Below are 15,640 nucleotides of genomic sequence, written 5' to 3' on the forward strand. Positions count from 1 at the left end.
TCTATCTATATGTATGTATGTATGTATGTATGTGTATATATATATATATATATATATATATATATATATATATATATGCACACACATTTTTTTTAGGTGTGATCAAAAGCTACAGTGAAGGGTGGTTCCTTCCCAGTTTTAAGGGATTTTATTAAGGTTTATACCTATCAACTTAAATCTTTGGAAAATCTGAAATCCTTGAAATATGGAAAGGCAGGGATCTTTAATATGGGAAATGGCACATCGAACCTTAGTAACAGTGTGTGACAAGTTTCAACTTGTTCGGTGCAGTCATTCAGGTGTGAGCTACGGTTGAGAGAAGGTGCGTTTTAAAGTGTGCCGTAAATCATCTTCCATTATGACAATGCTGCGTGTCACACATCGCTTCTAGTATGGCAATTTCCGTCAAATAAAAACATTACGATGTGTCCTCATCTACCTTATTAACTGAATCTGTCACCATGCAATTTCTGGCTCTTCCCCAAAGTCAAAATGAGATAATCGTTTTGAATTGATTCAGAATATCAAGGCAGCAACAACAGCACAACTAAAGACACTCAGGAAAGAGGACTCAGAACTGCTTCAGAAAGTGGCAAGAACGATAGGATAAGTGTGTTTGAAGTGAGGGGGAGTATTTTGAGGTGAATTAATGGCAATTTGTCTTTTACTGTAATACATTTTTAAAATTTAAACATTTACTGTATTTTTTTATCACACTTCGTGTGTATCATATGCTTTTTTCTTAAAAAAATGATATCATAAAGGTTAATAAAATATTTTGCCTCATTCAACAATCTATTCTGAACTTTGTCAAAAACTGTTCTATAACACAAGTTTTACTATGTATGGTATTCCTCATTTAGGTCATTTCTAACTTTTTATTGTTAAAATAAAAATGCTGTGATGACCACCTTTTTCACTAAGTTTCTGACACACAATTATTGTCTTATAAAAAGTCTTACAGTTGAAATAATGGGCAACAAAGAAGCACATTTTGAAAACTTCCCATATGAATTACCTAATAGCCATTCATGAATGTTGAATCAATTCACATTCCCGTGAATGGAATAGCCAAATACTTGTTCTTGTTATTTTGTCCATCACTACCACCACCACATTGTTCAAATTATTGTAGTTTCATACCATCTGATAGGACAAGGCTACCCTAACTCTTTATCTTCAAAATTTCTTTATTTCCCTAAGTTTTACTCTTTTGGTTTAGAATCACTTTGTCAAGTAACACTTCCACATTCCACTAGGATTTTATTGGAATGGCATTGTTATTTTCACCTTAAAAACACTGTTCTACATAGATAATACAATTTTACACCCTAAAAAAATAATTCATCATGAATAGATTCTGCCAAGGAAACCAATACGTAGTGTTTAGTAAGCAGGATTATTTCTAGATGAAAGCCAAAAACAAAAGTGGATATTCTGAAAAATAAATCCCCATGGCACAGTTTTAGTATAATAAACAAAGATGTACAGTACATACATTTAAAAAAATATGAAATTATAGAAAACAGATGCTAATTCATGAGCAAGACAGTGTTTTGGAATAAGGGAGGATATTCTCACACCTCAAGTCTTCTTAGACAATAGATAGGAAAACTACTAGGAAAAGGAGAAATTGTTCTTTATGAGAGGAATCTAATTAAAGTCCCAAGTATAAGAACAAGAAAGGCATTCATTAATACAGTATTTGGTTTGAATTTGAAAGATGTATATAAGAAGTGATTCAGAGCCTTTACATTATACTGAGCTCGAGATATCCAGAAATTATAGATTCCAAGAACACTAGGAATGACCTATTAGGCAGGTACCATGCCAAGGGAAAACTCTTGAAACTAAGGTGGCCAAAGAGAACGTGTTTATTGAATTCTGAAATTGCAGATCTACAGAGAGTCATGGTCCCCTTCGAAAATGTGATGAAGGCTATCCTCCCCATACTTGTACGTACTATTCTACTTATACTCTAAAGGGGTTCAGTGTCTTCAGGTTAAGAATACCTGTCCTATCTAAAGGAGAGAGAAGATAAAGGAAATATTTGATAAACATTTTCAGAATGATGGTGAGTATCCTACTGACAAGTGGTTGGAATTTATGTTTTTCACTGAGGTAAGGGGCAATGTGGCAAATATGAGTGCTTTAGACTGTTAATACCTCTATTAACTACCCCACTGAAGCTGTTCTCACCAAAGGTACCAGCGACACTGCTGTAAGTGTCATGATACATCTTACTTTATGTCTTACGTTACTTGATCTCTGTATATTGGACACTGTTAACCACTGACACAATACTCAATTTTCTCCTAACTTTAAGGGTGGTTCCTTCCCAGTTTTAAGGGATTTTATTAAGGTTTATACCTATCAACTTAAATCTTTGGAAAATCTGAAATCCTTTAAATATCAAGGTTTCCCCCAAAGTCTAGCCTATTCTCTTTTTACAGGCAAGTCAAGAGTACCAGTGATGGAAAAATCTCATTTTAAATTACGTGAAGGCTGATTAGTGACACATACCAATAGTCGCTTAAGCAGAGGTGCATCAGCGGTATGAAGGACCCAGCTATGCAGGTGCTGAGGCAAACCCTGGGAGCTGTTCCCTGAGATTAAGAGCCCATTACCATTTCTCCAAATCTGCAGGGGCTGCAGAATTTAGGGAGAAGCCTGGGTCAGAGCCTCCTTACAGCTGTTAGGAGTTGATTGTTCATAGCACAATCACAATCGTTCATCCTGGCATTAAACACTGCCTGACCCTCTGCAGAAACATCTCTCTTCCGGGGCTTCCCAGAAACGCTGTCTAGGAAAAGAAAGGAATGGGGTTGGTGCTGTGTGACTTTTAGTGGGATAGTCCAAGAGTAAGTGATTAGTCACTTATTAAATCTAAGGCCATGCAATTAAAGTTTGGCTCCATTTTCACTAACTTATGTGTATCATCATCAGTGCTCTATCTTCAGACACTGACAAGAAGAAAAAATACACATTGAAAGAAACCAGAAGAAACTAGAAAAAAGCAATCAATAAAAATAAAATCTAAATTAATTAAGAAAAATAAAACAGTGGTAAATAGGATAAAAATTAAAAAGCTTGTTCTTTAAAAATAATAGCTATAGATAAATTATTTGTAAGAGTGATTAAGGAAAAAAAGTAGAGAAAGAAAAAATTGACAAGATAAGTAAGCAAGAAGAACACAAACTCAGACACAACATATAGTGACAGAATTATAAAACAATAAATATTACATGTAGGTGTATATCAGCAGAGGACTGAATGATCTTTGTTTAATATATGATGACCAAAAATGACCAATGTAGAAGCAGAAAACTGGAAAAGAGCAATTTCATAGAAGAGATTGGAAAATCGACTTAAGATGTACCATTGTAAAAGCCACCAGGAAATGTTGAAATCAACTGTCACAAATACCCTCCAGCAAGCATATCTAAAGCTCAAAAGAAACTAAGGGATATTCTCGGGTAATAAACCAAAAGGAGCTAAAAGCCAGAGAAGTAGGCTGGAGCTTGGGCTGCTCTACTGCCGTCCAGTTTGCCAATCTCAGCAACAAACGGGTTTAAAATGCAATGCTTGTGGCAGGACAGGCGATCAGCCCAACCACTGGGGCAGGACTGCATAAGGTGGAAAGCTGAACTGAGACCCTCACTTAAGCTGGGGCACTCTAAATGAAAAGGTGATTTAGAAAAAAATAAATGCATCTTTCCAGAAGGGGAGAGCAAGAAACCTGTGTTTCAGCAAGAGCTTTGGGTAGGCTCTGTGTATTCTTCCTAGTCCATCCTCAAAGCTTCCCTTGGAGGTTAACTATTATCTTGGACATTGTGTTTGTGTTTACACCAAGTTCTGCTTGTTTTTGATGAATGTACCTAGTATAGTGAAAGTCTTCTGTGACTCAGTTTTTCACTCAATGTTGTGTTTATAAGAAAAAAAATTAAACCTTATGTTTACTGATAACCCCAGGAATAAGAGACAAAATGAATTTTCAATTAATAAAAAAAGAGAAACAAAGAATCTGAAACCATCTATGTATTGTATTGTACTTTAAAACCAATCAATGCTAGGTGAAAACAAAAAGAAAAACACAAAGCAGCAATCAACTTCAACTTCCCTCCCTACATTTTTACTACATAACTCCCACCCATTCCCTACATATTCTTAACTTCTTTAGACAGTAAGTGGAGACTTTAATGCTAACAGCCCTGAAATGAACCCCTGGGACTCTTTTCCCCAGCTTGGCCTGACTCAGTTGGAAAGCCTGGGGAGGCCCACAGTGGTGGAGGGGGCGGAGAGGAGGGTTCCTCCCTCGGGGAAAGGGGCTGCGGAGTACAAGGGTGTAAAGTAGGGTCCCCCATAGTTGGGGGGACTAAAATGGAGCCCCGATGCTAGGGGAAAGCACATTGGTTCCCCTGGGAAAGGAGGCCTGGCCACCCCCACCTCCTCAGGTGGGAAGCAATCATTGGCTGGCAGACTGCCCATCTTGCTCCGGTTATAGAACCAAACTTGGACCAAGTCCTTCTGCAGCCGGAGCTGCCCAGCGATGAAGCTGATTTGCTGGGGTGTGGGCTTCGGGCACTGCAGGAAGAGTTTCTCCAGGCTGTTTCCGATGCGTCTCTCCCTGCTTGCCTGTCTCCGCTTCCGAGCCTGTTGCAGGATCATCTCCATTCTGCATAAGCCCAGAAGGTTCTTGGTGTCCACTTCCTCTAGCCACATTTTCAGCAGTGGTCGCAGCTTCCACATGTTGGCGAGACTGAGCTGCTGGGCCTCAAAGCGGCAGATGGTCGTCTGGCTAAGGACCTTTCCACAAAGGGCGCCCACAGCGAACCCCACGTCGGCCTGCGAGTATCCAAGGATCATCCTCCTCTGTCTCAGCTCCTTGGCCAGCTGCTCCATCTCTTTCTCCATGGTCGAAACGTCCTCTGGCAGCGCCGACTTTGGGATGCACCGCAGGACGATGTAGGGCCAGTGGAAGGCGCTCTCCGAGGGGCTCTGGAACCAGGGCCCCGCCTTGCCAGCTCCGATCCGGGGCCCGCAGGGTACCATCCCGCTCAGGAATTCGTAGGGTGGGGGCCCCAAGGGCACCCCCCACATCTCAGGGCCGGGGCAGATCCCCGGCTGGACCCCAGGCCGGACTATCAGGCTGCCGGTGGCCGCCCGAGCGCTCAACCAGATCGGAGTGTCAGCCTGCACCGGCACTGGCCCTGTGGATCCGCTCCCACCACTAACCGGCAGGGGGGACAAGTTTGAGGGCCTGAGTCCGGCCATGGGGCAAAACCGTACCCACAGCAGGGAGTCTGGTAGGAACTGATGGCTCTCGAGACTTCAGAACAGCCACCAGCCTCGCCCTCGAGCCCCGCCATCCAGTGGGCGGAGGTGGCACTGCAGGCGAAACAGATCAAGGGCATGTGCTGTGGTGGGGAATCTGGTAGACCCCAGGGTTAAGGGAGTATGTCCCTATCCTGAACTTTGCTTCCAGTTCCGTAGGAGTTTTGCACCTACAAACTGTCCGGGATCCCTTAGTCACTGCCTCTATCCTATTCCTGAAGGGAACCTAAGGTATTTTATTTACAGCTCTTTAGAACTCTGGTATCTAATCCCTTTCCTCCACACAATCTGAACGACCACTTTTGGTTTCACAAATGTTTGTAAATATCTATATGCCAGGTATTGCTGGGACTACCCCTCAATTCAGTAAATGTCCCCTCACTGCTATCTTTGTGGTCACAGGTACTGCCAACAGTCTCTCCCTTGCAAATCTTCAGTGTCTGTTCCCAAAGAAACCTAAGCATCCCTCCCTGAATTTCTACTTAACATCAGTTTGCTGTCAGATTCTACTCACCACCCCCACACTTGGACAGATTCCACTCTCTCACTGGGACCAAGTTTCTTGACTAATTCCACATAGCCCCCACCAGCCCTTCAAATCCTTTGCTACTCATCCTACTTGAGTTTCCTGGTCCAGAGTTTCCACATATAATAGAGACCTATGTGTTTCATCTTTCTCCCACTGGAGGCGGGTTTCTGGACTGGACTGACCTGCTGTTCCCCACAGAGGATTCTCCCTGTAATAACCTGACTCACCAGCATCAATCTCCCCTATTCCTGCCTCCTCTTCCATTACAGATCCAAGGATCTTAGAATATTCTTCCCTCCATCATGTCCCCACTCAGGCATCCAGCCCTAGGTCCTGGGTGGAGAAATCTAAGGAGGGAGGGGGAGAGAAGATCTGATGTCAGGTTCAAAGCTTCCAAGCAGGAGCTTTGGGAAACAGAAGAGGACGGTGATCTTGGCTGGACAATCCCAGGTGTTACCCCTTCACTCTACTACTCAATCATGATGTGGTTCTGCCCCACCCACGTCTTCCGAAGTTGGTCTTCTTGAAGTCATTGGTAACCTACCAACCATCAAAACTGACTGCCTTTTAAAAATCCTAATCCTATTAAACTTCTCTGTAGTATCTGACAATATGGACTACACATCTTGCTCCTACTCCTTTTTTAATTTCCATGAAATGCTGCTAACAGCCAAATCTGTACTTCTCGTCTAATTCCAGTGTTGTATTTCCCACTTCCCTAAATCACATTTCTTGTCTGCACTTGTACACCTTCCTTTCCTCCAGGGCTCCCTGAGCTGGCTGATGGCATTACCACCCACTCAGTTACCTAACCTTAAATCTAGGATCTGTTCTCAACCTTTCTCATACTCCACAAGGTATCAGATAGTACACAGTGGCTCCCCTCAAACAGCTGAACTGTACCATCTCCTCTCTAGCCTCATCTTACTGTTCTAATTTAGACCACATCATTTCTCACTTGCGCTATCATAATAACCTGATAACTGGCTTCTTCTGCTTCTCCTTTCAAGTTTACCTATCATACTGCTGCTAGAGGTAATGGTCCAAAAACCAAATGAAACCTAACCAAAAATGTAACCATGTCATTTTCTTCTTATTTATTCCCCCACCCCTGAAATCTAGCCCCTCTTCCCCCAATCGACAATATGGACATAGAAACTCCCGAGTATGGAGCACATATGGCTTTTCACCATTTGGCACCTCCCTGTCCTCCAATTCTTTCTCAGTCTCATCTACCGCACACCCAACTCCCTGTACCCCACCTTACCCCACCCATGCTCAGTGAGAATATCCCACTTTGCTCTAAAGATGCCATGCTTTTTGGGGTGTTTATGCCTTTACTCATGCTGTTCCCTCTGTCTAAAATGGCTTCCCTCTGCTTCTTGGTCTCATTCTCTCATGTCATTCAGGATTCTGCTCAAATGTCATGTCATGAGAGAGGCCTTCCCTGACCACCCTATCTAAAACAGCACCCCTTATCACTCTCTGTTCCCTTTGTTAACCTTTATTTTCTGGCACTGGCGGTACTACCACCTACCATCATTTTTTTTTGTCTATACGTTTATTGTCTGTTTCTCTGCTGCCAAGAACGCAGGGACTTTGGCCGGTTCATTGCTGTGTCTGCAGTGCCTACAACTGTGTTTGGCTCCCAGACGGGGCTCAGTTAACATTTCCTGAATAAATGAAGCACGACATGTTTCCAGTCCCCTTTAAGACAGAGTTTAGAGGTCATCTTATGGTAAAGTCTTCCCCCAGGCAGATTTAGCTACTGCTTTTGTGGTACTCCCCTTGTACTTGATATATGTTTTATTATAACGTTTATCAGCAATTATTTATTTTATGTCTCTATCTTTCCAACTACAGTGTGAGGTACTTAAGGGCAGGCATTTAGGTGTTATAAAGCCTGGAACATAATAGAAACCTGACTGATACATTGTTCAATAAACGTTTGCTGAATGAGTGAATGAATTCTCACCTTTACAATTCTGAGAGTAAAGCACATTTAGTTCCAGTTTAACAATGAGAAATTTGACCCTCTATCCTTTCTCTCCAAACTTTCTCTCCTATAGTAGAATAAAGCCCTTAAACACCTCTTACTGGATGGGGGTAGTAGCACCAAGAGACTCAATTCAACTATACTAACTATCGGTAACGAGGTGGTAGATATGGCCTTAAAGCAATGGTAGAGGGAAAAAGGATTGGGAAATCACTGCCATCTGTAAAGATGGTGTAGAGCAAGGTCCTTGTCTGTCAGGTTCACTGCTAATCCTCAGCACCTAGAACTGTATCTGGCACAGAGGGGGAGGCCAATATTTGTTTAATGTTAAATAAATGACTCTCTGCATTAAAGGTGAAAAGACTTCCATATTTGCTTTGAGTTAGATTTCAAGATGACAGTCTATGAAAAATAGTTTACAATAGGCAAAATTTAACTTAATAATTTTGTTGATATCTATTCTTTCCAGGTATACCTACACGCTAGTTTTTCAAACAGACAAAGCAACCAGAATGAATGGAATGAAAGGTAGATCACAAAAAAGAATAAAAGAGAGCAATGATATAAATTAAGGCCCATGTATTGAAACTAACCCATTTGCAAAAGAGAACCAGAGAGGAAAGGTTCATCAGTTGGTTAAAACCAATAGTTGAACAAAAACGTTTTTAGTGAATTGGGAAAAAGTAAGTTCACATGAATTTGAGGAAAGCTTATTATATTAGCTGAGTTAAAACATAGTAGCTAAAAACATTTACTAATTTAAAAAGTAAGTCTATATTAACTTGACGGGTTTAAAAATTAACTTCGGTGACCTCAATTAAGGTTTTCTCTATACTCGGTCAGGTCTCATCTGCCAAGGGGCCTATCTCTGGGTTTATGCATATGTGATGTCACAAATAAAAGCCCACGTTCTTGACATCTTCCAAGTCTTGACATCTCCTTAAAAGTATATTTAATGGGCTATGGAAATGGGGTGATCAGGGAAAAAAGGCAGGAGCATATTTGGTTGGAACAGAAAGAGTTCAGAGGGAGGCAGGTGATGAGGATGCCTAAGACAGCCAGCCGTGCTGGGGCTGGGGCGCTTGAAAGGCTAATCCATCACCTTCAACAAATACACAGACCTCTTAGTAAGTGATTAGATTACAATGTAAGAAGCAGTCCAGTCTTATCCATAGGGAATTACAAAGTAAGGATAAGAAACACATGGTCAGAGGCCCCCGTGTGTTTATAATCTAAATGGGGAGAAAAGAAACTGTCAGGAGAGCAGGAAGGCCACGCTTGGACAAAGAGAAGTTAACAGTTTTCTATTATTAGGGTCTTTGGAATTGAGAGAAGTTAATGTTTAAGTAGAAACGCACAAAGTATCAGGATTCGTAGTGTTAGGCTCTCCTTAAGTATTCACTATTCTAAAATGGCAAAACCAATTGCGGAGATCCACTAATGGTTAAGAAGCAGGGAACAGTGGAAGCAAAGTTAATAATAAACATCCTTGTAGGGCTTGGTTCAAGTCTCATCTTTCTGGAAAGCTTTGCCCATACACCCAGGACCACAGCAATCTCCCTCCCATCTGGATTTACTGCCTTCCCACTGAGATACACGGCTGCCGTACATAGTTAGCTGGTGTTTCCTGTCTTAGCTCTCTATACCTGGGACATATGGAACCTCCCAGATGGACACTATAGATACAGATTATTTACGAGTATGTGCCAAACAATGTACTGATGCCCAAGATATCCTAAGTGCTCTTAGTATAGTAAATGCATAGAACACCTGGATGTGCGGGCACTCTGACTTGGCTTACTTCACTATGTTGATCAATTATCTCATTGGCTAGGAAGGTGATCCTGTTTCCTCATTTCTCCAAATGCATCTCTCCCAGAGCTGCGCATGCTCCAGACAGGGGACTGGGCTTTGTTTAAGAATATCTGAGAAGTTTCATTTCTCTAGTAGAATCTCCAAGCAACACACACACCCCCCAAAAGCCTGACTTTTTGAATGTGATTAACTCAACAGAGCAGACCAGAATTTCTAAGAATGGTGCTAAGGTCAGAGAGAGTACAGCAGACTAGATGATGCTAAGTTTATAGTTTGCCCCACCTGTAGGGGTCCCAGGTATCTAAGTGTGATGGCACTGTCACCAGAGGACAGGTGTAGATCCCTAAGAACCATATTAGTCAAGGAGCAAAGCAAAAAGCAAGGTGGGAGACAAGATCCAGAACCCATCACTGGGAGGTCCTTTTTTGTGTGTAAGAAGCAAAGTCAGGAATTCAGTCCAATGGTGGTCGCTGAGTACAGTAAGGAAATATGTGTCCCATCCCCTAGAGAGAGTGGTAACACCACACATTATGAGCATTCAGTTCACTAAAATTGCCTCAAAATACACTAAAGTAATTAAACTGTCAATCCTTTGTGTGGATTTTTAAGTAGAAAACCGTATAAGACAAAGTGAAACATCAAAGATAAGTTATGCAGTTAAGAAAAATTGATACCTGAAGGTAAACTACACACAATAGGAACATTAAAGTTGCAATAACATAGCAACAGAGTTAATCAAACCAGTGCAGTCACTAACTAGAACCATTTATTACTCTGTGAGATAAATTCCCAAGACAGATAACAATAGCTCTGTTCTGCATAGGTGATAACAGAGGACAAGAATAAGGGTGAAAGGACTGCTATTTGTGAATACCAGTAACACGAGATGCTGCTACTCTTAAAATATGTAGAGAAAAACTAGAAAGTAGTACTGTTGTCAATGTAGAATTTCTTTGATTTTCTTAATTTCAGATTAAGATTACGAGGACTTTTTTTGTTGTTTTTGTTCTTTTAAAAAATGACGCTACTGTGATAGAATTGCTTTGAAATAAAAACTCATGACACAAATATAACACAACCACATAGAGACTACAAAGAGTATACAGAGAAAAGTCCTTCCATTTTATTTTGTAGATCTGCAATATTCATGAGCAATGGACTCCCTGTGCTATAAAATAATATTAAGTATAAAAACCCTACAGGACCCTACAGAAGCCTTAACGAAATTGAAATATCTGGATAAGGTAGGAAGAGCAGTTGAGCTGAGCAGGGCCGAGTTGAAGTGCCCTATGGTGATGAGTTAGGTAGATTCATAGGCAGTCACAGATCAAGTTTAAAACGTTGTTATGCAAAGCAGGATCTAGACAAACTTTTTAGCTGAGTTTGCCCTTGTTACAGAAGAAAAGCTTAAAGGATGTTCTTGCACTGATTATTCTAGTTAGAGTGCAGTCACCATATTGTACATTCAAATTTGTACTCTCACACTGTAGAGCAGGAAATACACAACTTGTTTAACAAACAAATTTCCATTATACTGCACAGTAAAATACACTTAACAGAACTGACAGTTTATGACCAATGAAACCAGTAATTCAGGATATAGTATGGGATCAGAGAAGTAAATGAGAAATAGAATTTCTGTTTACAGGCGATAACTCTCAGGTGCTGTGAGAATTATTTTTTGTTAGGGAGATTCCAAATTAATTGATTTTGGTGCCATTACCATCATAAGTTTGGGGCCTTTGTGAATTTGCCTGGAATCTCTTTAAAAAACTATGAACTGAAGCAAGCCAAACACACACTTGTATCTTTTTTGGGAAAATGAACACATATTAAGTAACATGAAATGCAGTAATGACCATGGAAAATTCAAGAGGCAGTACCCAACTTAAAATGATAAGTTCCAATACAGTAACTTTATCTAAACATGTGGATTAAAAAAACTCCTTTTAGCATCTTAAACCTGACAAAGCCTTTGGCTTTCGACAATGTGAGGTAATAAGTCAACTTATAAAACTGAATCCTCTTTCAAATTCACCTCACTATGATTCTGAAGGTCTTAAAGAGATCCAAGCAGGCTATCAGCCTCTCTTTTGAGCAAGACTCACACCTAAATCCACATTTATTTGTCTAGAGTGCACTGTAGCTCCCACTAGCCTGCTATTCATTCTATGTGTGTGCAGATAACATTAGACAGATGAAGGTTTCATCTTCTGAGAGCCTCAGAACTCTAGGAAGCAATCATATCAAACCAGCTGTGAACAGAAAACTGAGAGCAAGATTTCAGCTGTTATTTATTTAATGTGAATTTTACTCACCATTTTTAAAAATATTCAACTATATATTCACATGATTCAAGAAGTACAAAAGAGTATACAGTGAAAGTGCAATTTATTTTTAATTTTTATTTCATTGCCTGTCATGGCATTATTGGCAAGTGTTAACTTGGTCAGTTTCCAGCTAGAATTTAACTTTTGCTTACATAGACTTTCTTGTAATAATTTAAATTCAGGAAAGATAGCTGTCTTTTATGATTGACAGACGTGTAGATGAAATGTAAGAAAGAAACCAATGAATTTAAAGAAGTTTCGCATAAGGATATATTCTAGGGCAGGTGTCATTTTGAAAGGAAGACAATGTATGAAAAAACTGACAGGTGTTTAGGGACAATAGGGAAGAATAGGGCATAGCAGTAAGAAGAATGAAAGGAAAAGAGTCAGCGTGGAATTTAAGTAGATTTAGGAGAATGAAGAAATAAGGTAGTATACTGAAGAATAGAAAAATTGAGGAGTTACTGTACTCTGGGAGGCCCCGAGAGTAACCCTATGACATGACATGACATGACTAGAATCAGTACTTAGATAATGCAGAAAACACAAAGATAGAAACATGAGAGAAATGACAAAGTTTTTCTCAAATATTGAAAAGCAACAAACAATTTCTCTAATACTAAATATAGTACTTGACAGGTTGGATAAGATGACTATCGTGCATTTGCTTTGATACTGTGGGGCTATAAAAATGACCATACAAGCTGAAACCCTGCAAAGTGAAAATAATAATCAATGGGAAAAACTATGGTTGTTCTGTGACCTTAAATTTTTGTTGTTGTTAAAACATTAAAAATCCTGTTACTGTCAGCCAAAAATGGATAGGAAAATAAAAAATAGTAATAAACTAATTGTATTAAGCACACTACAATTTTTTAATTTTTCAATTACATTTAAATTCAATATTATTTTATGCTAGTTTCAGGTGTACAACATAGTGGTTAGACATTTATATATTAATAATTTACGAAGTGATCCCTTAGATTAGTCTAGTAGCCACCTTACATTACACATAGTTACTATAACATCATTGACTATATTTTCTATGCTGTATTTTACATTCCCATGACCATTTTGTAACTACCAGTTTGTACTTTTTAATGCCTTCACCTTTTTCACCCAGACCCCCAACCACCCTCTCATCTGGCAACCATCAGTTTGTTCTCTGTATCTATGAGTCTGTTACAAATATTGGGTGCTCTCACTTGTATTTGGAATCTAAAGAATAAAATGAATGAACAAACAAAATAGCACACTGAAATTTAAAACATTAGAAACACTGAGAATTAAGATGATTTATTTCTTTGTAAAAAACTTAGTAGTTTGAACAGCGATTGCCTTCTTGTCATATTACTTATGATATGGTTGAAGCAAATCTTTTCTATGCCTTGGCAATTTGTCATACTCATAAGTTTGAATCAGCTTTCAACATTTTATCCTTCGCACTTTCAGTGTCATGAAATAACTGAGTTCATCTGATGTGAAGTGTTTTTGTTTTTTTGTTTTTTTTTTGTTTTTGCTAATGTCACTTCCTCTGGGACATCTTCATCGTTTTCGTCACAGACACTTGCCAATTTCACTTCCAGCATTTCTTTTCTTTGTTGTACTTTCATCCTTGTTGGCCAAGTCTCCCTCTGATCACCCATTTTTGTAAAATTGAAGATAGTGCTATCTGCGTGTGAACTGAGTATCAGATATGCAGTGATAAGTCAGTGACATGACAGATTTTGAAAAAAAGTGGTATGACTGCCACTGATCATAATGCGCATGTTATTTACATAGGGTTTGTACTTAATGTCATTATTCACAGTTAATTTATTGCAGTCACTGAAATTTAAACCTTGTTTTTGGGGAACTGGTGTTATTTAACTAAACTATGGTAACTAAAATTTGTGTATACTGGAACCATGCAAGACCAGGACCATTTGAGTGCTAACTACTATATACTAGGTACTTTTTTAACAGTCCTATATGGATTATTTCACTTAATTCTGGCCATAGCCCAGTGAGATGGTTCTAGTAGTATCTGCATTTTATAGACAGTGTGATTGTGGATCTTCATCTGGCCATCGTATAAAACTAATTCTCTACATTTTTGGGAGAATACAAATTTCCCACAGTCATGACAAATCCAAAGGCCTTCTTCGTAAATGCTGACTTAGTACCATTAAAGAGACTGAAATGAAAAGCAACATATTCATGTGAACATATATCTAGAATAAAAAGTCAGGGTTTTCTCATGGTATGGAAGGAACGTGGATACTGTCAGAGATGCACTAAATCTTAGACAGCAGTGGGGTGCCATTTAATAAAGGAGGGTGTTAGTGAACTAAGAGTTATTCTTGGGTCCTGAAGGAGTTTACAAATCCTTATGCTTCCTACTCACCCTACCTATTTCAACGATCACCCTCTGATTAGGAACAAAGAGAACCTTTGCAATAAACAGAAGAACTTTTTCTAGGAGTCCATGAGCTCCTTGAGGGGCAAGAGTCATGTCTAGCAATCTTTAGACCCTTAGACTCTAGACTAATTCCTAGTACATATTGATTGCTCAATAAATCTTCGGACTTCAGGAATAAATATTTACAGTTAGCTTCTTGCCTCAAGAGAGCTAAGGATAACTAAAGTCTGGGATAAGACATGGACTTAGGCCCTAATTTTAGGAGAAACAAACTCATTTAATTAATTGGTAAAGTAATTAAATTTGGATTTTCTAAAATTAAGCTTTGCAGCCTGTCGATTTTATATGCTTGATATTCTTTCCGAAGACAAGCAAATCAAAATAATTCTGAGACATTATTCCTTCATAAGAGAAATGCTGCAAAAATCTAAATGACAATGGTTATGGAAGATTATACTTTTCACTATGAAATTCAAACTGCACATCATCTAGTTCTACAAATAGCTTTCAAACATATTGATATATTTACTCATTTGTATTTGTGGTATTAAATTAACAACGTCTTATCTAAATTTAACCATGTTCCCTTGGGGGAAATAAGCAGTGAAGTTGTGGCTGCTTTGCTACATAAAGTTAAGATGGAAAGAAGACTCTAAATTTCTTTAAAGGCAATTTATTAAAAGAAAATAGAAGTGAATATCTGAAATACTTAATATTGCTTTTTAAAAGGCATCTTAAACATTAGCTAAAAATAAAAGAATCTCTAAGCCAATACTGATTTTAGAAGGTTATTAGAAAATTTTAATTTAGGATGTCTTATAAAAGTCTCATTTATAGAGATCATTGCTACATAAAGCTTAAAATGATGTTTATGTTTCTTTGCCCAAATTTTCAACAAGTAACTTCTACAATATTTTAGAAATTATAAAATTACATAATACAACTGAATCTTGTCAAGGATTGTGCCTGAGATTATTCAAAATATCTGTAAACTAGCTGGTATATGATTTCTTTATTTATTCATATAACATATTGAATACTTGGGGTGAGATATGTGTGGTTGAAATGGATACTGACAGACAATACGTATAGAAATACTAGTACCAATTCTCAAAGAATATTTGGAAATCATGTATCAGTTAAATCAATTTAAATAACTAAAAATGGAAGTCACTGATCAAACTCTCTCTCAAAATTTATCATTAAATAGAATAATTTTCCTTTAAAGTAAGACC

General features: G+C 38.8%; 2 protein-coding genes across 6 annotated transcripts in view; both read right to left on the reverse strand.

Annotated features, from left to right (window-relative positions):
- The window catches only part of ARB2A (ARB2 cotranscriptional regulator A), a 400,181-nt gene that overhangs the window by 103,423 nt on the left and 281,118 nt on the right, over positions 1–15,640 (reverse strand). The gene's annotated exons all lie outside the window — the stretch shown is intronic.
- Positions 4,150–6,881, reverse strand: POU5F2 (POU domain class 5, transcription factor 2). Its single transcript, XM_019711773.3, has one exon. The coding sequence runs from the start codon at positions 5,272–5,274 to the stop codon at positions 4,255–4,257; it is 1,020 nt and encodes a 339-aa protein (XP_019567332.3). The 5' UTR covers positions 5,275–6,881; the 3' UTR covers positions 4,150–4,254.

This window comes from Rhinolophus sinicus, chromosome 3 (genome assembly GCF_057876585.1).
Source record: "Rhinolophus sinicus isolate RSI-liver-muscle chromosome 3, RSI-T2T, whole genome shotgun sequence".
Taxonomy (NCBI): Eukaryota; Metazoa; Chordata; class Mammalia; order Chiroptera; family Rhinolophidae; genus Rhinolophus; species Rhinolophus sinicus.